The following is a 24,282-nucleotide window of genomic DNA, read 5'->3' as shown; positions in this document are numbered from 1 at the left end:
ATGGTTGTGAATGTGTGTGTTAATTGTAAAAGCAAGACAAGAATTGTTGGAATTACACTAAAAGTTCATTTATCGAAAATGCATTACAGCTGGAAATGTCTATTGGTTCCAATTGAAATTTGAATTTTTTTCAACTGGAAGGAATTGGATTCAATTGGATGCCCAATATAGGATTCAATCGGAATCTCAACTGAAACAAATTGGAAATTCAGGACAATTTTGGTGAATTGTATCCAATTGTAAGTTTGTATATATTGGAACCAATTGTTTTCAACTGTAAAATCAATTGGAAATTTCAGTACTGTTTACAGTGTACAAATTCTACTGTTTTCAACTATCTTCTACAATTCAATTTGATGTAATATTTTATTTAATTTATACTAGTATATTATATTATTCACTGTTATCATTTATTGTACAATACATGTTTAATACAATATATCATTGATTAATTTAACAGACAATAAGACTCTTCCAATTCTGTGGAACTTATTTTCCTCTTTAAAATTCATTTAAGTGGTTGCCTTGCCTAGATAGGTTGAAAATCCCTTGATTTCATAGTTTTTAGTGTCCATAATAAATCATTCTTGCCCAGTATTGACTTTCATAGAAATTTTTATAGGTTAACTGAAGTTGACACTCATAACTATTTTCAAAACTTAGACGAGTTCTGGCTATGGGATGCATGCAGTTTTGAGTCTCCGGGGAAAGCATAGCAAATCTTCTCCTGAGATTTCAGCCTGTGTATGTGACCGGTGACCACCAACCATCATGAGGAAATTGGGAAGCTACTGCAAATGAGTAGCGTAATCTGATCATAGAAAACCTACAACAATGACTAGGAGTTTGTCATGCTGAGTATGTTATGTTTAACCCCCAGACCTCCCCAATGGCGCAGTGATAGCATTGTAGCCTTGTGATCAAGGGGTCCAGGGTTCGATACAAGGTGGAGGTACACAGTGGTTCAGATCCCACTTTAAAGTAGGTCCAGTCTCAATTAGCCTTACTGTGCACTCCGAACCACTATGTGCCTTTACCGGTATCGAACCCGGGACCCCTTGATTATAATCAATCACTAGAGGCACATATTTTTTGTAAATAAAAAAGCAAAATTTCGGTACACAAACATTGTCAATTTTGGGTTCAAAAACGGTAAATAAAATTACATTTTGGTTTTAAAATTGTGAATATAATCCCAAATTTGATTACTACACAAAATAAACATATCCCTTCTAATAACACATTTATGTCATTACCAGAATATTAAGTTTATTCCTGTATAAAGGGGGTCCTGTTTTTTTCTTCTCACATATTTACAGCAGAATTAATCAATTTTCCATGAATTGCATTACTCACAGGATAATTCTGACTTCAAAAAGTGTTGCATTGGTAAATAAACTCTAAATTTCGTGTTTAAGAGTCTATTTCACATTTTGAAGTTCATTTCGCATTATTTCGTGACAAAACAGAGTAGGAAAATGCACCTCACGCCTTTCAGAAACATGAAAAATTAACATTACAATGTGTGATTTCCATGGTGTGTTTTCATCAAAAACGAAATATGCATGCCTCTATCAATCACACCCAACCCCGTAACCGTTTGGATGATCTACCTATCGTGGGAGTGAGACCAGCAGTTGGTAGGTTGGCACTTGCTCTCATGGGGTTTTATGCCATGGGTTATTGTTATTGTATGGTTGTTAAATATGATAGACACAGTATTTCGTATCTGATTCCAGTTGCATAACTTGAGCTTAACATTAACTCAGGTACCAGGCGGTTACTTGTAATTCTTATTAAACCTAATAATTTTGGGGGTAAGTGCTCCCCCATGCCCCCCACCCCACCAATTTATGCCTACGTCTGATTCTATTATAAATTTACCTGTACACATTGAACCGTGCCATAAAGTGACATTCTCGATCTCAGCCATTTTAAGATGTGATGTGATCAGCATCATGTTCTGGCCACCTTTACCCTCCAAGTAACTATTTTATAGGAGGCTGGGTAAATCCCAGAGCTGCTTTATGCAGGGAAATGGCTGGAAAAAGTACTACCTTAGTTCAGCCACTCCAAATTGAACCCAGGCCTCCCATGTGGCAGTCAGACAATCTATCAACAACTCCACCATCGCTTCTTCATTCTATTATTAACATGAGTTAATTTTTTGTTCTTTTAGCTTGCACAGCAATCATCAGCCATGACAATGGGATTCCAAGTAGGTTTTAACATTTCGTTCGGAATGGCGTTTGTGTCAGCATTTTTCGTGATATTCTACGTGAAGGAAAGAGCCACGAAAGCCAAGCACTTGCAGTTTGTGTCCGGAGTTCAAATCTTCACATTCTGGGCCACGGCATTTGTCATGGATATCTTTGTATACATCATTGGCTGTGTTGGAATCATAATTGTTCTCGTTGCTTTCAATGAAGAAGGGTTCAGTGAATTTGACGAATTAGGTGAGTAGAAAGCTTCACGCCACCGAAATTAACATTGTTCGTTTCAAGTTTTAAAAAATCAGGAAGCTTGTCATTTTTTTTTTTTTGTTAATAACAAGAATAATGTTCAGTTAGTTAGTATCTGAACAGCTTAACCAAAGTAGAAACAATTGAGCACAGAATACAGGAAGAAGGATATGTTTTTCATCTTCTACCATTTCATACAAATGTTTATATCATCATATATTTTATATTCCAACACTTGTAATTATTAAGCATAAATTGTGCAAATGTTGAAGTGTATATGTTAGAATTTTCATCAAAATTAATGCAGTATTTTACTAGTGTTGATAAATATTTGAATATCCATTCATAGATATGTTACATATGATATAACGTATCTGTACCATTTATGCACATGTGCTCTAACATAGTCAACTGGTTAGCTCTCTATACTGGTGCAAGCGATCCTGTGTTCAATTCCTGGTGGGAGATCCAAAATTTTGGTGTTCACTAGGGATGGACGATATCGGAAATTTTGATATTGAGATATATCATCAAGAAAATATCGTCACAGACAATACGATAGGATATTTATTCCATATCATGACATCAGCGATATATCATCACGATAAATATCACCAATTATTGTGATGATATATCGCCAACATGATAAATATCACCAAATATTATGACAATATGTTGCCTACACGATATATATCATCAAAATAGCATGACAATATGTCACCAACATGATATATATCACCAAAATATCATGACGATATATTGCCTACTTCATATCGCCTGGACGATATTTTTTTAATATCATGATTAGGGCCCAGGACTTTATGTTCTATAAAACTGTAAAATATGTATGTAATTATGTCATATAAATTGGAAAATATGTCATGCAAAATTACAAATATGTCAGAAAAATGCAGAAATATTCCCAGTAAAGCCAAAAATATGCACAACAGTACTCTCGAATTTCTCCCATACCTGATAGAGTATGTGGAGCAGTGGCTGTAATATACAGAATGTTATTTTTACTTTTGACTGATTTTTGTGAAAAGCGAAAAAGGCAAAGAAATGAGAACGAAACTTCTTTACTTCCCGTGCAACAATGAGAGAGAACATTTTGCCTCAATAATGTTTGCATGGCTATCAATTGTCGGCGGGATAAAAAAGTGGAGTATATTGTTCTGTACTAAGAAAAGACGGCACCTTTCTTCCTCCGTAATTTCCAGATCCTGTCATCGACAATATGATCTATCCGTTGTGCTAAAGCTACAAAGAAAAAAATTATGAAATAACCGATTATGTGCGAGAGAACTACGAAATTATACAGAAATATGTCTTATTACAACAAAATTGAAGAATTATGTTGTAAAAACTCGAAATTGGTGAAATATGTCAAAATATTGCTTTGTCAAGTTTGTCTATTTCGGCTGATTTTCACAGATATGTAAAGATCTCACTTCAATAATATATCCGAAGCCAATTGAAAAATATGTTATAACATAAAGTCCTGGGCGATATATTGCCTAACACTAGTGTTGACCCAACATCGTGAGGACAAGTGAGAACCTACTTGAAAAGAAGACGTAGTGGGCTAAGATCTCGAAAGTCAGGAAACAGCAACAATGGGGCTAGTTGTGCTGACCAATGAAATAGCAGCCTGGCAGGCACTGGCTCTAAGAGGGCTGGTTTATTTTAGTTCAGTTTATTAAAATTTAAGCAACATACGAGGGACATTCCGAAAGTAAGTTTCGCCATTTTTTTTCACAGGGAAGCTGTATTACAAAGTGAGAAAACACATTACCATAACAAAAGACAATCTTTCCTGAATTCACGACAGAAGGAGCGACAGCAGAGGAGCGATGGCGCATGCGCAGAGTGCCGAAGAATAGATATAAGCAGCAGACCAACGTGCCTGAGCTCATTCGAGTGCAAACCAGTATGGCAGAAAGACGTGTTCTGGAAACATGGTCAAAAATGGAAGTTCGGCACGCTATTGCCACACACTAAGCAAACTGAAGTCTGCCATTCGGCACAAGAGACCAGGGCTCTTAAGTCAAGGGGTTTTGTCCTTGGGCGACAATGTAAGACCCCACACAGCAAGGGTCACTGCAGAACACATTTGTCGTCTGGAATGGGAGAGATTGAATCACCCAGCCTACAGCCTCGATCTTGCCCCATCAGACTTCCACCTTTTTCCTGAGTTGACATCAGCACTATTGGTACGTCACTTCGGAAGCAATGAAGAGGTGCAACAGGCTGTGAAGAACTTCCTTAAGTCACTGGGCACCGATTTTTACCAGGAGGATTTCTTGAAATTGATTTCCCGGTACAACAAATGTATCAATGTCGGTGGCGACTATGTGGAAAAATAGCCAAAAGATTGTACTTTGTTATGACATTGTATTCTTCTGTTTGTAATAAAGCTTCCCTGTGAAAAAAATGACGAAACTTACTTTCGGAATGTCCCTTGTATGTGCAACTTTTAACAAGACTAAAATCAGAAAAATAATTTTTTTGTTGTTAATAAATATTGAACTTGGAGACTAATGAAGCGTTTCATTTTTTTTTTTTTTTTATTTCAGGAAGGATTTTCTTAGTTCTGTTACTATTTGGCTGCACGATGCTCCCAATGACATACCTTGCCTCTTTCATGTTTACTGTTCCATCCTCTGGGTTCACTAGAATGGCTATGGGAAACACCTTCCTCGGTAAGACATTGTAGTAATTTATTTCGAATGAGGTTAATGAATCGATGATATCATACTAATGTGAAAACTGCCGCTAATTTTTCCAGTTCCATATTTAAATTGTTACTTACATATGTGCCATTTTATAGTCATTGTTGTCAGTGGCATATTTATACTTCAATTTTTGAAGGGATGAACCTGTATGCAGGATGAATCTGTAGGCACCTAAGAAGGGCAGATCAGAGACGGCACTAGGGGGTGCAAAGGGGTGCTTGCATACTGCTTACTTTTCTTCTGCACTCCTAAAAATACTGCTAACTCTTCACAGAAGAAAGTTTGGCAAAAAAGAAAAAAATGGTTTAGTAACCAAACAATGACATGATTATTCACCAGTACTAAATGCTCCTTAGCATCGAGCACATTTGCTTTTTTCTTATGGTTACCTAAGAATTTGTTCAGAATTACCGAATTTAGTAAATGCTACTATATTTTGTTTGTTTAGTTATCATAAAGCTTAACCAAAAGTGTTTTGTTAATAGTTTTTCTTGTATGTACGCATTGCTTGTTACATTGTTGTAATATAGTAACTTAACTGTGAAAAGAAGCAGTCTGTTTTATGAAATGAAAATGGTAACATGGATCCAGTATGGAGTTTTCTTTTTCACAAATGGAGTAAGCCACCATCTTTAAAATTTAATGTAACAGAAAACATCAAGAGACTTTGTGAAAACAATGATGAATTTGAATTACCTGATGATATTTGTGATTCATAATTTAAAAAAAAAATCTGAAATAAAAATAAAACAGACGGCTTCTTTTCACATTTAAGTTGCTATATTACAACAATGTAACATTGACAACATCCATTATATAACGGATTCTTTTTGTTTAAAAAATTACTAACCATTGTTATAACTGTATCTTTAGTCAAAATGAAAATAAATGTCTGATGAAAGGAGCGTGTGTTCTCCTGAAACGTCACAAAGAAAAACTGTTTTCTTATGCATGTAATAACTGTAAACTACAGGAAAATAAGTGTTTTGTTAATTCAACCAAAAACACTTACATCCTTTGCATGTTACACTGTGACTTACAGAAAACCATATCGTCATACTGAGTGTACAAAGTTAGGTACTGAAGAAAGACAACTATTATTGTGTTCTATAGGTAATCCATTACATGCAAGCAAGAAAAATGATAAAAGTCCCTAGTAAATTCAGTTTCATTGGCAAATTTTCATAGAAGCCTGCTAAACGTTCATTTGATGTAGTGGCTAAAGCATACATGCATGTTTCATTTTTACATTATTTTCAACATTGACACTGCTGCTGGGGGAGAGGGCAAGAATGGTCAGTCTCTCTACCAGACAGACAAGAAAAACTAAATAAATACATTTGCTTTCAGACTGAAGTGACATGCACACAGAAGTTCACGCTGAAGTGAAAAGCAAACACGTCCTTTAATCTGTGAAAAAAAAACATTCACTGTGACATGCGACTAACACACCATGGCAAAATGATTCACTATGTTGAGGAAATAGCCCAGTATAAGCAACTTGATCCCTACCACTGGCAAAAAGAAATTTGCTCACCTGAAGACGAGAGATGTGTTCTCTCAAAATGTAGCATAAGAATAAGTATAGTTTAAAGCACTAGGCAATGGATAATGGAACGTTCTGAAAGTTGCACTAGTTTAACATGTTAAACGAGTTATGGCCACTGGCCGTTCCACAAATTCTGTTATAAATTTGATGAAGTGAATTTCATTCATGTTTTGTTTAATTAAAATTGTCTGCTACTTGCAGAAAATCCATGTGCATGATAGCTTCAAACTGCACTAATTCAGAAAACACAACTTAATTCGAACAGATAGAGAAATGAAGCAACATGCACAAGATGGGTGTGCCTCAACTGTTCTTAAGATTGAAGAGGTTTTCTCAGGCAACCAGCCAGGTGATTTCTGGATGGGCTTCCGAGATTCGAGAGCTGACGTCACTCTCATCTTCAGGGATTGAAGTGCAGAGATAAGTCAGGGTGAAGTTAAGATGATCCACAAACCGCCATCGAAAGTCAGAAGCTGACTTCGAAACCGTAAAGATGACCTAGGACAGAAGACACCCGGGGTTTACCATATCACCTGCCCCTGTGGTAAAGCCTACATTGGACAAACGGGGAGGACAATTGAACACAGCGGCAAAGAACATGCCAGCTACATCAAGAATTTCCATCCCGAAATATCAGGGTTAGCAGAACATTCCATCCAGGAGAGCCATAGAATTGACTTCACAACCACCGAGATCATCAAATTACTGGGACCGTCTCATCAAAGAAGCAATAGCCATACACGGGGAAAAGGAAAACACTAACAGGGACACGGGACTCGAACTGGACCCAGCCTGGTTACCAATAGTCGACTTTGAGTGCGGAAGTCAGAGAAACGCCACATGATTGGCTCGCCACCTACACTGGACCCCTCCCACACCAAATATATATAACTTCACCCTGACTTATCTCTGCATTTTAATCCCTGAAGATGAGAGTGATGTTAGCTCTCAAAAGCTCCCTTTTCAGAAATCACCTGGCTGATTGCCCGAGAAAACCTCTTCAATATTCGCCGTCAGGAAACCTTCAAGAATTATTGTTCTTAAGATGTGATTAAAATAAGTAACAGTGCCCGGAGTAGAGTTTAGTTCTGCCAGAAGGACGTGCCCTCCACTGTGCTTTCGCCTAGAGCATTCCTTAAGCCTGTAATATAAATGGTTTCACTAGGTTCATGAGCCAAGTTACCTTTGTTGAATTTGTTTGTTTCATTAAGACTTCAGGAACGCACCCAACATTGCATGCTAATCTCAACATTCCATCTTTGTCTTGGCCATCCTACAGATCTTCATTCCAAACAAAAAAAAAACTGTAAACTTTCCTCCCTACTTCTTTCATTGCAGGTTTGGGAGGTATGATGACTGTTGTCATACTTCAAACTCCACAGTTAGACTTGGTCGATGTGTCTAAAATACTAGATTGGATCTTCATGATCATTCCACACTACAATCTGGGCATGTGCATCTTTAACTTAGACAGTGCAAGGAAATACATGGAAATCTGCCCAATGCTGGAACTAGTGTGTGATCTGAGGCCAAATCCATGCTGTAAAGGTACGTAATTAAATACAGTGGATTCATTAATTTTATTCATATGGTTTATTTTACTTCACATTTCTGCCACTTTTGGCTAATTACAAAAAAAAAGGGGGAACCCCCAAAGTATTCCAACCCCCACCTGCATACATTCAGGGGTATGCACTTAGTGCCTCTAAAATAAACCAGGGAATCATATCAGTGGAATTTTACGGTTCCCCCCATTTTCTCTTTTTTTTATTTCATAATTCAGTGCAATACAATACAATGATATCACAAAACAATACAATACACTGGAGCGGATATTCGGGTAATCAGATTATAGTGGAACCACAAGCAAAAAAACCTGCACAGACCCGCGACTCCCGTGCACCGTACTCCCACGTGGAGGGGAGGGGCAGAGTAAAGCATGTTTTCTTATGGCCCAAGCTGAACGGAAGAAGGGAAAGCTGCATGGTCACTTTTCAGCGAAGATTTTTTTCCTTGTGGTCGCTCTATAGTTGAGTTAGTGGATAAGAAAAGTATGAAATGAGGGTATATCAAATGTTGGATAGTCATCTAGGAGAAAAAGAAGATAAACAAATAAGTAAGAAAGTGTATCTACTGGAAGCCAACAAAAAAGAGGAAAGAATGGTTATTATTGGTTATTGTAGATTTTTAGATGTTCCTGGAATCTTGAGAACAGTAGTCCTGGGGAGCTTCAGGATGTTTGGTTAAGTGTTAATTCAGTCGTGGAATGTGCATTACAATGATGAGGATGAGTGATGAGTGATGATTTGATGAAATTAATGAAGAGACACACACATGCCTAGGCTGGGATTCGAACCCGGGGTTCCTGGTTTCGTAACATTCTGTGCTAACCATCCCACCACGGAGACTGACTTCAATACAGTGGAATCTTTGTAATTTGAACTCCAAGCAGATATGAAAAAAAATTGAATTATCCCAAATTCAAACTTAACGAAAACATGCATTCTTAAAGAAAATCAATAAAACAAAAGTACTGTACTACAGTATAAACAAAAATAGCAAACATCCATGCCCAGGCCAGGATTTGAACCCTAGGCCCCATGGTGTTGTAACACGATGCGCTAACCACTCCACCACGAGGGCCAGCTAAATAAATAAATAATTATAATTGGATTTCTGTGAAGAATAATGTTTGGTCATAGGCACATTTGGGGTGAGCAGAATCAAATTTGGAGCTTAACTTTAGGGAATGGGGAGGGGGGTAGATTCAAAAAGTTTTCAAGCTCATAAAAATATCATCAATACTATTAGGTGCATCCAGAAAGTAAGTTTCCCACTTGCTCACAGGTGGCAGGCCATGCATATTGAAACAGGTTTTGCGCATGTGTGAGAGGCACATGCCCTGGCTCCCGAAAGTCCTCAATAGCGTCGCGGCAGCAATGAAACATGCCCGCTTTTAGTCCATCTCCCGCCACGTACGAGGTTCGTTCAGTGATCAAGTTCTTGAATGCACAAAACATACAGCGGATCAAAATTCATCGTCAGCTGTGCCAGGTGTATGGGCCAGACGTCATGAGCAAGTAGATGGTGCGTCGTTGGTGCAGGACATTTACTGAAGGTCGGCAAAATGTGCATGACAACGAGCGCAGTGGGTGGCCATTGGCTGTTATAGATGAGCTTGTGGAGCAGGTGCAACAGCGCATATTGGAGGATTGTCGCATCAGGATCACAGAACTCAGCACCCATTTCCCGCCGATTTCACGGTCGTTGTTGCATGACATTGTTACCAAATGCCTCTTGTTCCGGAAATTGTGTGCCCGGTGGGTGCCGAAATAACTGACGCCCGAACACAAAGGGAAATGCATGGGCACGGCGCTGACATTTCTGCAGCGTTACCATGATGATGACAATTTTCTCAACCGGATCATCACAGGTGATGAAACGTGGGTTGCATACAGCACCCCAGAAAGCAAGCAGCAGTCCATGTATTGGCGTCACAGTGGATCTCCATGCAGGACGAAGTTCAAACAGAGAACGCTAACTGTGAAACACTGGGGATATTGCAACGAGCCATTCAAAATAAGCAATGCAGTAAGCTCAGTGCCAGGGTGATCTTGCTACACGACAATGCGAAGCTGCATATGGCTAGGTGCACTGTAGCCCTTTTGGACAGGTTTGGTTGGGAGGTGTTCGATCATCCATCATACAGCCCGGATCTCACTTCCAGTGATTACCACCTGTTCTTGCACCTGAAAAAGTTCCTGTCTGGTCAACATTTTCACAGCGACAAAGAGGTTCAGACGGCTGTCACACAGTGGTTCGGCACCCAGGCAGCAGACTTCTACGAAGCAGGTATACAGAAGTTCGTCCCACGCTATGACAAGTGCCTGAATTCCGGCGGGAATTATGTTGACAAGTAACTGCACAAGTGCTGTATCTGTGGCAATAAATCATTGAATGAAATAATGTTTCCTTTTTGTGCACGGTCCCAGGGAAACTTACTTTCTGGATGCTCCTAATATTTGGCAAATAACTGTTACTTTTACAAAATCATAAAAATTGCTTGTTACTTTGCTCCTCAGGTTGCAGAAGGTTTACAAAAGTACCATTAACATGTAAATATTCATAAAGCTAAAAATTTTCTTTCTCTCTCTCTCTCTCTCTCTCCCTCTCAATGTCATCATCATCATTAGCAACAATGTAACACAGCCACCAAACCATAATGTATACATGCACCATCACATAATACACCACTTCTTGATTGCAGCATCTGGCAAGTGTTCTGAAACAGGCTGCATAGACTGGACTGAGGATTTCTATGACATGGGCACTCCAGGGATTGGAAGAAATCTCTGGTATTTTGCATCGGAGTGTGTGCTGTTCTTTTACATACTGACTTTGATTGAACTTCGATTGCCTCAGGAAATCTCGCAAAACTTCCAGCGAATGGCATCAGTTGTTGCTCAAGGTAAGGCTCATCCCACTAATTTGTACCCGAAAAAAGTTTCAGGATAGTATCAGAATAGTAAACTAAATAAAGGGGGGAACCCCCCAAATATGCCCTCCTTCACCTGCATACTTTTGGAGGTATGCGCTTATGCCCTGGTACCTGAAAATTAACCCAGGGCATCAGTTCCGCAATTTTTTTTTAACGGATTCCCCCACTTTTCTTTGATTCATCCTTTATTTTCCTTTTTTTTTTGTTGTTGTTGTTTACAGTAATTCACTGTGACATTGGCATGAATGCCCAGTGTGAAGAACCAAATTTGTTTGGTTTTCCTGAACAAAGTTGGTGTTACAGCATTCTACGAGGAGATTAGTAAGATTAAAATAAAAGTTAGTAATGGTAGGAGGTTCGCGTGTGTTAGTGGTTAACATTAATAATATTTATGAGTAACTTACAAACAACCGTTTGTTTATCTTTCGAGATCGTTGATAGGCTATGTGAAGCCTGATACGTATTCGAAGTTAATTGGCTGCGAGAGGTGTATCGTAAGAGGGGAGTAGCTCTGAAGAGTTACGTCTACACTTAACTAAGCAAGGGGGATAGCCCCATGAAATAAGAACAACACTCACGATTAAATTTAAACACTACAATTTACTGGTCTGGCAAAGGTGTGAGAGAATGATAGACAAGGATTTTAGGAACGTTCGTTACCTGTATATCTTGAAGTGACGATCGACTCACTGATTCGTAGATGAACACTAATGAAACACTACTGAAATAAAACTTCTTTCCGATAGCGTACTACTCCTCGCTGTAACTCCGTTTGTAACGTTCGGTAATCCGACTTTAAGTCGGAGGCAACAACTATTCATACCATAACTTTCTTAGTTCAACAGTTTGTATAATTCCGAGGCACCGACTGTGCATGCGATAGATTTCAGATCCCGACTGTTTGAAGAAATATTCTCCCGAGCTATTTAAACGAAATTCGAACTTCGGGCGTTGAGAGACCGTGTTTCTCAATAACGGTGCTTTCAGCGTAAATCTGTGTTTGCAGTATTTTTCCTGCGATTCCGGAAGAATTCGTATCTGCTGAAGATCGCAGGTGGCATTTACTTGAAAGAAGCTCTTTCCAGCTTCTTTCATACTCGGGCCCTTTTTATGAAATGATTAGACTATCGGACTATGGTGCCCGGGGTCCCGGATTCGAGTCATGCCTTCAGCATGATACGATATAGATACAAAATTACTTAAGTGTGTAATTGGTTGGGTAATGTTTTGTTAGGATAGGTTATATTGTGTGTCATGTGCATTAGTGTTTATGAATGTGATAAGGGGTAGTCATTAACACGATTCTATGAATGTTAAGCAGAGTCTATGTTAAAGTATGTAATGTTTTAGATAGTGATATGTTATTATTGGCTTTGAAGTGTAAGTATTAACACATTGACTGCCACCGTGTAACTGAAAATGTATCTCTTCTGGGCCAATCCGATTTTCTTGTTACTGACCGACTGTGAATGAAATGTGTATGCATAATATCTCAATACAATTGAAATTAAGCTCATTGTTGAGGTTTATGTGGTGTGTATGCATTTCTATACACGCGGCGTAGGTTTTCAATTTGACGTTGTATGCCACGTGTATATGATTTCATACACGTAATTATTCGCTTTGTGTTACCACATTTTGTCTTGTTCTTTCCGAATATCACGCTGTTTTAAAATTTTGTGGTGATCAAAGTACCAAAATTATCAGACTACTGGAGCACTAGTGCTTTGTTTGATTTTCCTCTTCCCAGAAGTATAATGAGTAGAAACAGATTTGAACTGCTTCTACTAATGTGGCATTTTGCAGACAATTCACGTGCTGTCCCTAATGATAGATTACATAAAATTACGAACATCACCAAAAAATTCATTTCACAATTCCAAGAAATATACACACCGGGGGGAAAAAATTGTGTCGACGAAAGTATGATACCATGGCGGGGAAGACTTTCATTTCGGCAGTACATCCCTTCCAAAAAGAATAAATACGGAGTGAAAGTTTTCAAGTTGTGTGCCAGCAGGGGCTATACATGGAACATTATTCTTTACGTTGGAAATGTAAACGGCCGGTAACATGTCAGTTCCTGAAACTGTTGTGTTACAGCTTGTAAGAGATCTCTCTATTCTGAAGTGGAAAGATAAGAGAGATGTGTTATAGTCCTATCTACAGCTCACTCTGCTGAAGAGGTAACTGTAACAGAAAGATCTAGTTCAGAAATTAGAAAGCCTACCGCAATTATTGATTACATTACTAGCAAGTCCTTCATTGACGTAAGTGATCAATTCGCTTCATATGGGAATGCTCTGCGAAAGACTACAAAATGGTACAAGAAAGTTATTATTGAATTTATATGGGGAACGGCTCTCATGAATGCCTACATTATCTACAGTGACTGCATCCAGTCCAGTAATATACACATAAATGAATTCAGGAAACTTGTAATCCTAAATATTCTTTCTGAACAATTACCTCCTGGACAGCAAACTCACTTTACCTGTGCAACAAGGCAGAAAAACTCAAACTCATCACTTGATAAACAAATTAGGGGATAATGGAAGAAAGAAGCAAGGACGCTGTGAACATTGCTACAAAATCTATGGCAGAAGTGGAAATTCTGACTCGACAAGAAGGAAGTTTGCCAGGTGGGTGAAGACAGTATTTGACAAATGTCCCAAACATCCTTTTATGTGCCGGGAGTGTTTCAACAAAAACCATTGAACTTCCAAAGTGTTCGGTATAAAATATGTCATCCTTATATCTATCTATATATCTACAAGGAACATAAGTTTACAAAAAAATATTATATAACGAATCGTTTTGTAAGAATTATGATGTACTAGCAATGTACTCCATAATGTATAATCGTTTACTGTGAATTCCAACCAGAAAAAAATTGTATTTACACATTTACCCTTCTTTTTTAGTTGTCAATACATTTGTACTAGTGAAAAGAATACGTAAGCGTAAATAAAGTTTTGAAGATTTTTTTACTCTTGTAAGACATTACAGAAATTAAAATTATTACTGCCCCATCTTAGCTGTACGCCACTGCTATTTAACAGTCATATAGTTTTGCTTGAACTGTGTATGCGTTTCCATACACGCGGCTAAGAATCAGGTTCTTGTTTGTGTATGGAGTAGCATACACGTGGCCCAGAAGCAAGAAGCCATGTGTATGACATATCATACACACGGCAGTCAATGTGTTAATGTTAGGAATGAAAAAGGAATATGAATGAACAAATGGTGCTTGATGCAAGGATACTTGCAGGAGATCAGCAAGAATTGGTCGGGCTGGGATGGACGTTGATATGACGGTTGGTAGCCGGGACAATAGTAAGGTAAAATAAGGTAAAGGTCATCATGCATTTAGCACCATGCCATGAAGACACATTTAGGGAATGTGGGGGTAGGGCAGCATCACACTCCGGCTGCCTTTACCCACCAGGGTTGTCCCTAGGTGGATTTGAGGCTGGGTGAGTCCCGCAGCAGCTTTATGCGAAGACAAGGCCAGAAAAATTACGATCTTAGATCATCCACCCAAGGATTCGAACCTGGGTCTCCGGTGTGGCAGTCAAGATTTTTATTTTTATATTCTTAAAATTTTCATCACTTCTCTCTATAAATGTTCATGTACATTAATTATATGATGGAACAAGAAATTTACTGATTGTGGTACACTTGTCAATTATTTTTCGAACTGATTCTGATCGAAGTATTTATGTGATTCTGGTGTGTGTTGTTATATTATAGAAAGAAGGTGAAATTTTCACCATGCCAGAAATAAAAGTGTAATAAAAATATCCATTTTTACATTGTAAATATCCTCTGAGATTTTATATTTATATAGAAGCTATTTCTACACGCATGAAAGAAATAAATTGAAGGTGATTTGAAGGCATTACAATAAAAATGAGCCTCAAACCACATTTCTCAAGTTTCTTTTTCTTGGAAAGATAGCACAATTCTGTATTGTCCCCTTTGTGCCTAAATACACAGTCTGACAATTAAGTAATGAGACTGATTTTATATTGTCCCATGTGTGCATTCTATCTGTGAAGTAACACGTTCATAATGTAGTGTGGTACATAATCCACAACCTGGCAACACCTCATGAACTTGCGAAGGGCATGCTGGGAATTATGCTGCCATGTCGTGAAAGAGGTGCAAGGGTGTTGTCATGTAATAGCTACGGAGTAGCGAATGAACATCAAGTTTCATGAAAGACACTGAAAACTGATTGCGGGAATAAACGTGTCTTGAATTCTATTGTTGTGGAGGACAAAACAGAGCATTTTCACTACGGTTCTTGTACAAACCAACAAATCGCAGGATAGATAGGTGAAGACAATATTGTGTTTTTTACGACAGCAAATTGTAATTGGCTGTTGTTGTCGTAGTGCTCTGAATGATTATGAAAGAGAACTGACCCTCTCCAAGCTCAGTTTCCTGAGGTGGGCAGTTGATTCCTGTTCCACAATAATGCACGGTGCCAGGGAGCAATGTTTGTCTGGATATTCCTGGTCCAAAAACAAATGAATATGTTGAAACTTCCTCTTCAGATTTATCCCCCTGTGATTATTTTCTGTTCCTGAAAGTGAAGCTGCTGCTGAAATTACACACTTTTGATGAACACAGGACCATCCAACAGGTTGTGATGTCCAATCTTCAAGTCATACCACAGGAAGACTTGTAGATGTCGTATCAATCGTTGGCCAACCATGCCAATTGCTGTATTGATACAGGGGGGATGTACTTTTGAGTAATAAACAGGCAATATTCAATTATTTTGTTTCCTTTTCACAATATAAAATCAGTCTCACTACTTAATTGTATACATACAGTCGTGTATGTATCAACCAAAGCAATGTCATGTTTACTTTATTATATTACATCACTTAGGAGGTGCAGCAGAAAATTGCAGGTTGCATTAGAAGAAAGACAAGGAAAGAATGTTCAGCACGGTAAGATAGTTAAAGGGTTGGAGGACTGGTGTGCCTCACACGCCTAAGTATGTTACAAAAAATTAAGCACCTAGTGCAGGGTTAAGAAACACATGTGAATAAATACAAGACATGTCAGGAAAGTAAAGATACAACGGATATATATCTTAGGGAAAATATGTAAAGCATAAGTTGACAACACTGACAGTAACCTTGATCTAACTCTTTCCAGTAGCATTCATTCGCAGTGCTGCACTGAGTCTTGTATACGTGCTGGAAATGGCTGCGGCGATAAAAAATCCCACGAAGTACGGGCAGACATTCGTCATCACATTGCGGTAGTTTATGGGAATATTATGAATCATCAAAATATGATGAAGTGGTGTCGTGCCATTCCTTTAAGATCATCAGACATCACAGATGATCTCTCGCTCGTCATGGATATATGTCCTACTTCCCACCACTTCATCACAGTTTGACGATTCATAATGTTTCCATAAACTTCCACAATGTGATGATTAATGTCCGCTGGTTATTCGCCTTTTTCCTGGAGAAACCGTATCACAGCCCGGACTTTGTATTTGGCGAGATTCTTAATCACCGCAGCCATTTCCAGCACATAAGACTCAGCGCAGCAGTTACGTATGAACGCTACTGGAAAGGATAGGGATTAAGGTTACTGTCAGTGTTGTCGACATATTTTCAACAAGATATATATCCATTGTATCTTTACTTTCCTGACACGCTTCGTATTATTATTTACATGTGTCTCTCAATATTTTGATTTGTGACAAATGAGCATTTATTAGTGAAACTGTATGCAGTCCAGTTTTCAAGCATTAGAAATTGGTTGCATGCGGTTGTTACATTAACCATGTTAGGTTACCCCTGATTTATATAGATGTAAAGCATGCAATTTTGTGAACAATTAGCTTAACAACAGAAGCATTTCCTGATTGTGACTGGTGTTTCTTTCCCTTTTGTTAGGGTCTGAATCTGAACCAGGTGAGGAAGAAGATAGTGATGTGGCCAAGGAAAAGGAGAGAATACGAGGAACGCCACACGACCTCCTAATAGAGTCAGAAAAACTGTTAATGAAGTAAGTATCTTACTTTATGAGTCAGTTTAAGCAATAAGATATACTTACATGTATTTTCAACAAGTTTACACATAACTGAGCCTCCCTAATGGTGTAGTGGTAATGTTATCGTCTTGTAATCAAAGACTCCCAGGTTTGACCCCAGTGGTTCTGTAATTCTGGAAATTCCTAAAAAGTTGGGAAAATCATTACACAAGTGAAAAATTCTCTAAAAACCTGGAAAAGTTAGATAAATTAAATTTTACTTATTCCTCCAGGTAGTCACTTCTTGGTTAAAGATATTTCATATAATAATGATTACAGTTCATTTTAATCATTGGTTTTCAATGATGTGAAATAAACTTAATTGATTTGAATAGCATGCAAAGTTGAAAACCAAAAAATTTAAAACATTTTAGAGCAGTCTGGACAGTTATCAAAAAACACTTGGAAAAACTGGTAAATTCAGGAATTTTCATAAAAATACACAAAAATGCATGAATATAAATTTTCTGCATGTACTAAATGCTAATTTGATACTACAGGTGGTAGTAAGTAAAACAAAATACTTTAAACGTCATCTTTCTTCCAACCGGAAAATAGATTTTGTATTTCCATTAAAAATATACAGTAAACACATTTCAAGGAAGTTTAAACATTGCAGAATTATGTCAAAATTTATTTGAGAAAATTTAGATAAACCAGATACAGTAAAACCCCCAAAAAAAAAGAGAGAGAGAGAGAGCTGAATGCAAGGTTTTAAATGTGGCTAGAAGTCAACAAGAGAACTTCCCAAAGAAAAGGAGGCAGTCAAGCACTGATGAAATTCTGTTTCCTGTAGACTTTGTACTGTACTGTTGTGTAATTAGGCCTATGCCCTTTAAATACACCATAATAAACATGTTTTGTTGCTATAAACGGAGTTTTAATGCACTTTCTACTGTTCTTTTAGGCTATTTCCGTTAATGTGGACTTTTGTTAAACCGGTAAACTTATCCCCCCCATTAGTCCGGATTAACGAGGTTTTACTGTAATTTGTTTCGATGAAATGAGTGGATTTTGTGTAGTATTAGAATAATCATCCTGCGATATGACCTGAAGGCTTAAATATATCAATATGTTATTCTTTCAGGGATGTAACAAAATATTATGGTTCGTTCCTAGCAGTGAACGGCCTGAGCATCGGGATTAAGAGTGGAGAATGCTTCGGGTTGCTGGGCGTCAACGGTGCAGGCAAAACAACCACCTTCAAGATGCTTACAGGAGATGAAAAGATTTCTTCCGGAGATGCTTATCTTAATAAACTCGACCTCAAAACTCAAATGAAAATGGTAATTGTTTGGTTCTTTAACTATTAAACTAACTAACTATTAAATATTACTAGGGTTTAACCTGTACCACTGCTGATACTTTTACATTCCCGGGTTTGAATCCCGGCCTGGGCAAGGGTGTTCTTTGCAAGTGTCCCTTCATCAATTTCATCATATCGTCACTCATCTTATCTTTGTGATTAGCCAAAAGTGGCAGAAAAGCGAAGTAAAATAAACTAAAATATACAAATTTTATATACAGGGTGGACCAAAAGTCGCAATACAAAGGAAAAATATATACAAGGTGGACCAAAAGTTGCAATACATAGGAAAATATATATACAGGGTGGACCAAAAGTCTCAGCACATAGAAAAATATATATACAGGGTGGACCAAAAGTCACAATACATAGGAAAAATATATACAGGGTTGACCAAAGGTTGCAATATATAGAAAAATATATACAGGGTGGACCAAAAGTCCCAATGCATAGGAAACATATATACAGGGTGGACTAAAAGTCCCAATACATAAGAAAAATATATATATAGGGTGGAACAAAAGTTGCAATACATAGGAAAAATATATACAGGGTGGACCAAAAGTTGCAATACATTAGAAAAATAAATATGTTATGATAAGAAACAATGTATTCATATAATATGCTTTATGTGGTTACCATTGGTTTGAACACATGTTGCAATACATTTCTCCCACTCTTGATGAACACGCATTAGCAAATCTGGAGATATGTGTACAATAGAGTTGGTGATGCGGTGTATATATTATTACTTTCCTATGTATTGTAAATTTTGGTACACCCTGCAGATGAACTATTGGGAACAAAAATGTGTACATAAAGTGTTATTCGAGTAGAAGCATGAGGAAATTTCTGCATTATTTAATTAACTGTTAATTGTTTGTTGCAGGTGGAGAAAGTAATTGGTTACTGCCCACAGTTTGATGCACTAATTGAAGAGCTGACAGGAAGAGAGACGCTTCACATGTTTTGCCTCCTCCGAGGAATTCCAAAGTTTCAAATTCCTTCAACCATTGACAAGTTGGCCGACGAGCTTCTATTCACTAAACATATTAACAAGATGGTCAAGGAGTACAGGTGATGCGAATTGATTCTCTTCGTCTTAGGATCTCGTAACATTTACACACAGGAATTGTTCATTTTTCATGTTCATGTTCCTATGATATTCTCTGCCTATACATTAAAAGTTCTTGCCAATTTAAAAGTGAAAATAATGCCAGTCTTAGGGATTAACTTTCAGATGGCATGGATTTAATTAAATTATAATAATAAGAAGTTAAAAAACTGTATGATGTGTTAGAAAATTATGGAATAGTTTTTATCCATGTTCATGTGAAAGTCATTCTCCTATTTCTGTGTTGCTATAATGGTTGGTGTTCCTGTCAAATAATATGTAAGTGTTGTGAAGAATAATTATTACATGTTGTTCTCTCTGGTGTGCGTTAAGTTCAAGAACCATACTTTATGTATGTATACCATGAGGCTGTCTGAACCGCAGCAGCTACATGATTTCATTGGATTCTGTAATGTATTAGGTGGAAAATTTAATTTTGCGATGGGAAAAGATGTGCTTGAGGCCATGGATGCAAATATACACTAATAATTACAAGTTTCTTGTTGGGACGGACGTGACACGTTTTTGCGTGTTGCTTCAGTCTCGCAAGAGAACCATACCCCGGAACTAACCCCAGTCCAAAATTAAATGTGTGAGTTGACTAATTATTCAAGAACAAATTGTTTAACAATGTAACGACTGACGGGTCTTTTAGGCCCGGTTTCAATTTTTATACCTGTTTAATTTTTTTATGCTGAAAATGAATGTGTTCTCCTTCCGTAACTTTTCGTCAATTTCGAAGGCCTTTGAAATAATTTATTGTAATCTTTGGTTATTTTTTAAGTTTGGTCAGAAAATGTATTACTCGCGTTGCGGACGGGCGGGTCCTTTAGGCCCGATTTTAATTTTTAAATATGTAGGCCTATTTTTTTTCTACTGCAGAAATATCCCTCTTCGCCTCTGTGACTTTTCAAACAGTCAAAACCTTGAAAAACGTATTCCTGGACTCCGTGGCTGAGTGGTTAGCACATCGCACTGCGACGTCAATGATTCCGGGTTCGAATCCCCCTCGGGCATGGTTCTTTGTAAATGTCCATTCATCAATTTCATCATTTCATCACTGATTACCATCTTCGCAAATTAGCCAAAAGGCACAAACCGCGAAGTAAAATAAAACAAATCAATCAATTGAAATCGTATACAGTACCCTTTGCCTGTTCAGTTTACCCAGGAAAAACAAATATCCTAAGTTGCAGACGGATACTGCAGAAAAGGATTTTTTTGTTTGTCAACAATAGTTTGCATAACCATTCTTGGTTATTTCAGTTTTTTGGTTTCAAAGCACAGGTGCCGCAATTTTCCTGAACTTTCTGAACGAATTTGCATGCACACTTTGTTTGGTGCAGAGCATCTGTGTAGTTTGGACGACGAATTTGTTAGTTCTCACGAGTTCTTGTATATAATTGAAGAAATACAATGGCTCGCGTACCAAATACACGAAAGCTTAGGTCTCGTGTCTCGTCTCCAGATAAGCTCGAACCTATAAGAGATGTATTCGAGACTTGGACTGTTTACCTCCGAGAAGCGTACATTCCTGATTGCATCATGACTGTATACGAACAACTGGTCTATTTTAGAGGGCGATGCCCTTTTAGACAGTGCATGTCGTCGAAATCTGGTAAATACGGAATCAAGCTGTGGCTGATTTGTGATTCTCAAACAGCTTATGTTTTGAAGGCTCAAATCTACAAAGGAAAGGAAGCTGGAGTTAATAGGGAGAAAAATCAAGTAGAGAGAGTAGTGAAGGGATTAGTGAAGGAAATCGAAGGTAGTGGAAGAAACATCACGTGCCATAATTTCTTCACGAGTGTATCTCTTGCAAGGGATTTACTTGCCAAGAAACTTACTCTGGTCGGCATGATGCGAAAGAACAAAGGAGAGCTGCCGCCAGAGTTTACTGCCACAAAACACCGAGTGTGTTGCTCCACTTTGTTTGGATTTCAAGATGATCTAATGATAGCATCATATTGCCCCAAGAAGAACAAGGTGGTGATTCTACTTTCTACGTTCCATGAACAGCCGAAAATCGACGCTTCCACAGCACAGCTAATAACACAAAATGGTACGAAACTACAGCATGAAACGAAAAGCTCGGAGATGGCCATGGTCATATATCATGATATGATCGACTTCTGTGCACTAAATGCATTTGTTTTGTACCAAACAGTACATCCATAAGAATTGGGAGCCAAATCTGGTAGACGTAGAAGATTCTTGCAGTACCTGGGAAAGGAGCTCAGTGGCAAACTAGTAATGGACGAGCAAACCAACGGATGTTCAAATTAAGATCAAGGTGTACAGAAGCACTCCAGAAGGAGGTGTCATATTTGTCCATCAAAAATCGATCGGAAAACAAGAACAGTGTGCTCGAAATGTATGCAAACGTTTGTACTCAGCATTCACGTGTTCTATGTAACACATGTTAATCGATGTTGTAAGTTATTTTTGACAAAAAGTAGATAATAAAATAATGTTAATTCTTACAAATCATTAATGATAACTGGACGTATGATAAAAATGTTCCAAATTTAAGAAAACTATTATACTCAAAACTCAAGGGTTTCTTTACAATATATGTTATTCAATGTTTAAAGTACTTTTGTAAAACATGTTACATATTAGAAACATGTAAATGTCATTAATAAATTTCAGTCATTGATATAAATTAAAAAATTTAAACCCCTGAAAAAAAAGTATAATATTTCCCCGGGCCCAATCGACCCGATACGAAAAAAACGTATAGTCATTGTAGCTGTCGTTATAGTGTTAAGTAGAGTCAATTATCTTAATGACGTCGAGCACGTCACTTCATCAAATATGCTTAAAATCCTGAGTCAAAAAATGCTGCACGAAAACATTACACCGGTATCATGTTTCTTCGTATATAATAGTACCTCCTAATTAACATCATAATATAGAGCCTCCTCCAAATTTCCAAAATGTTATCCTAATCTTACAATTATGTTTCTTTCCAAAACAAGATGGCAAAAATCTTAGTTTTTTTTTTTGTTTTTTTCTTTGTTTTTTTTAAGACCACTTTATGCACTGAAGGGCTAATTGGAACCAGGCCTGCAGCTTGAAATGGGATCCAAGCTACTATGTCCCTGCATGTTATTACTAGGGAACGGAACTTTATGTGTCAAAAAACTCAGAAATATTTATTTTTTTATGTGTCATAAATGTTGAAAATATGTGATAAAAACAGGAAAATATGTGACAAAAATTAAAAAAAAACATTTGGTAACAAAAACAAAATATTACATGCATTTTTAACACCTGAAATAAGTTTCTAAATGCTTACCTCTTAGTGAGCTATTTTTTGGAAGAGTTGCAGTGGATCCCCATAGTTTTACAATTCTTGCATATTTGAAGCACGAAATGCCACTAACGCTGAAGTTTTCCAAAGCTTCCTCTTCCTCTACTTCACCTTCCAAAACACGTGCGATTTGGCACAAAGTTTGAAAACCTTGGTTTTTCCCAAAAATGTCTGTACATTTAGACATTAGCACTTGTGCGTTAGATCCAGTGGGGGTAATATTTTCCCCCAATAGGAACGTAGGCGAGGCACCAGAAGTCTGCCAGCGAGCGTGTTCAAAGACAAAACAAACCTAACACTCTCGATATGAAAGAGGTGCGGAGAATAAACATTTTTCCTTCGATGATTTCGAGGTAGCTGAAGTCAATGACTGATTTTATGTATTTAAAATGAAAATTCGCAAAATATGTATTTACATACGGAAAACTGGAGAATATGTGTTTTTATGTAAAATAAAATTTGCTGTGTTGACATATAAGGCTATGATCAGAATTTTGGCAAAAACGAGGGTCTCTATCTTATCGCAGAAAAAAACATTTATTTTTCTAAAGTTCCATTCCCTAGTTATCACTATGCAAAATCTGGGGGAAAATTCTATAATTTTGTTGTATTGAGACCACAAGGGTTTAAGTGAATCTTGTGGAAAATGTAATGTGTTCTTTATTAGTGTTCCTTCATCAATTACATCGTATCATGACTCATCCTCATGATTAGCCAAAAGTGGCAGAAAAGTGAAGTAAAATAGACCACATCAATGAACAAGGTTTCCCACATTTCACACACTTCTGATCATCAGAGACTCGCATAAAAACATGATGTCCACTGCTTGCAATCCAGCTCATCTTCTTGCCTTTCATCTCCCAGCATCAATTAATGCCTGTATCATGAATAACTTGAAGCTGAGCATTTTTTTCCCTTATATTCACTGAGTAACTTATTTGTTTCAGCGGAGGAAACAAACGAAAACTCAGCACGGCTGTGGCTCTCGTCGGCAACCCACATGTTGTGTACCTCGATGAACCAACAACAGGAATGGATCCAGTGGCGAAGAGGCATCTGTGGAACGTCATTTGCAAAGTGAGAGACAGCGGCAAGTCGATCATTCTGACGTCACACAGGTAACTTAACAATTGTGTCTGATTTCATGTTCATTAATGTTGCGGTTCCTTCTAGGATAGAGTTAATAATACTTTAAAGCAATAGCAGTGACAATATTCTCTAATTCCAACCACGACA

The 24,282-nt window shown here is 37.6% G+C and overlaps 1 protein-coding gene across 3 annotated transcripts in view; it reads left to right on the top strand.

Annotated features, from left to right (window-relative positions):
* The window catches only part of Abca3 (ATP binding cassette subfamily A member 3), a 199,481-nt gene that overhangs the window by 153,925 nt on the left and 21,274 nt on the right, over nucleotides 1-24,282 (top strand). For all 3 annotated transcript variants that reach the window (XM_083110291.1, XM_083110289.1, XM_083110290.1), the window contains exons 22-29: nucleotides 2,180-2,456; nucleotides 5,039-5,164; nucleotides 8,085-8,294; nucleotides 11,014-11,214; nucleotides 17,175-17,286; nucleotides 18,398-18,596; nucleotides 19,506-19,693; nucleotides 23,994-24,164. In XM_083110291.1, coding sequence (XP_082966417.1) covers nucleotides 2,180-2,456; nucleotides 5,039-5,164; nucleotides 8,085-8,294; nucleotides 11,014-11,214; nucleotides 17,175-17,286; nucleotides 18,398-18,596; nucleotides 19,506-19,693; nucleotides 23,994-24,164 — 1,484 coding nt within the window. The remainder of the gene's footprint in view (nucleotides 1-2,179; nucleotides 2,457-5,038; nucleotides 5,165-8,084; nucleotides 8,295-11,013; nucleotides 11,215-17,174; nucleotides 17,287-18,397; nucleotides 18,597-19,505; nucleotides 19,694-23,993; nucleotides 24,165-24,282) is intronic.

This window comes from Lepisma saccharinum, chromosome 24 (assembly GCF_977018435.1).
Source record: "Lepisma saccharinum chromosome 24, izLepSacc3.1, whole genome shotgun sequence".
NCBI lineage: Eukaryota > Metazoa > Arthropoda > Insecta > Zygentoma > Lepismatidae > Lepisma > Lepisma saccharinum.
Note: the sequence above shows the minus strand (reverse complement) of the source record. Positions and strands in the feature narration are given on the sequence as shown.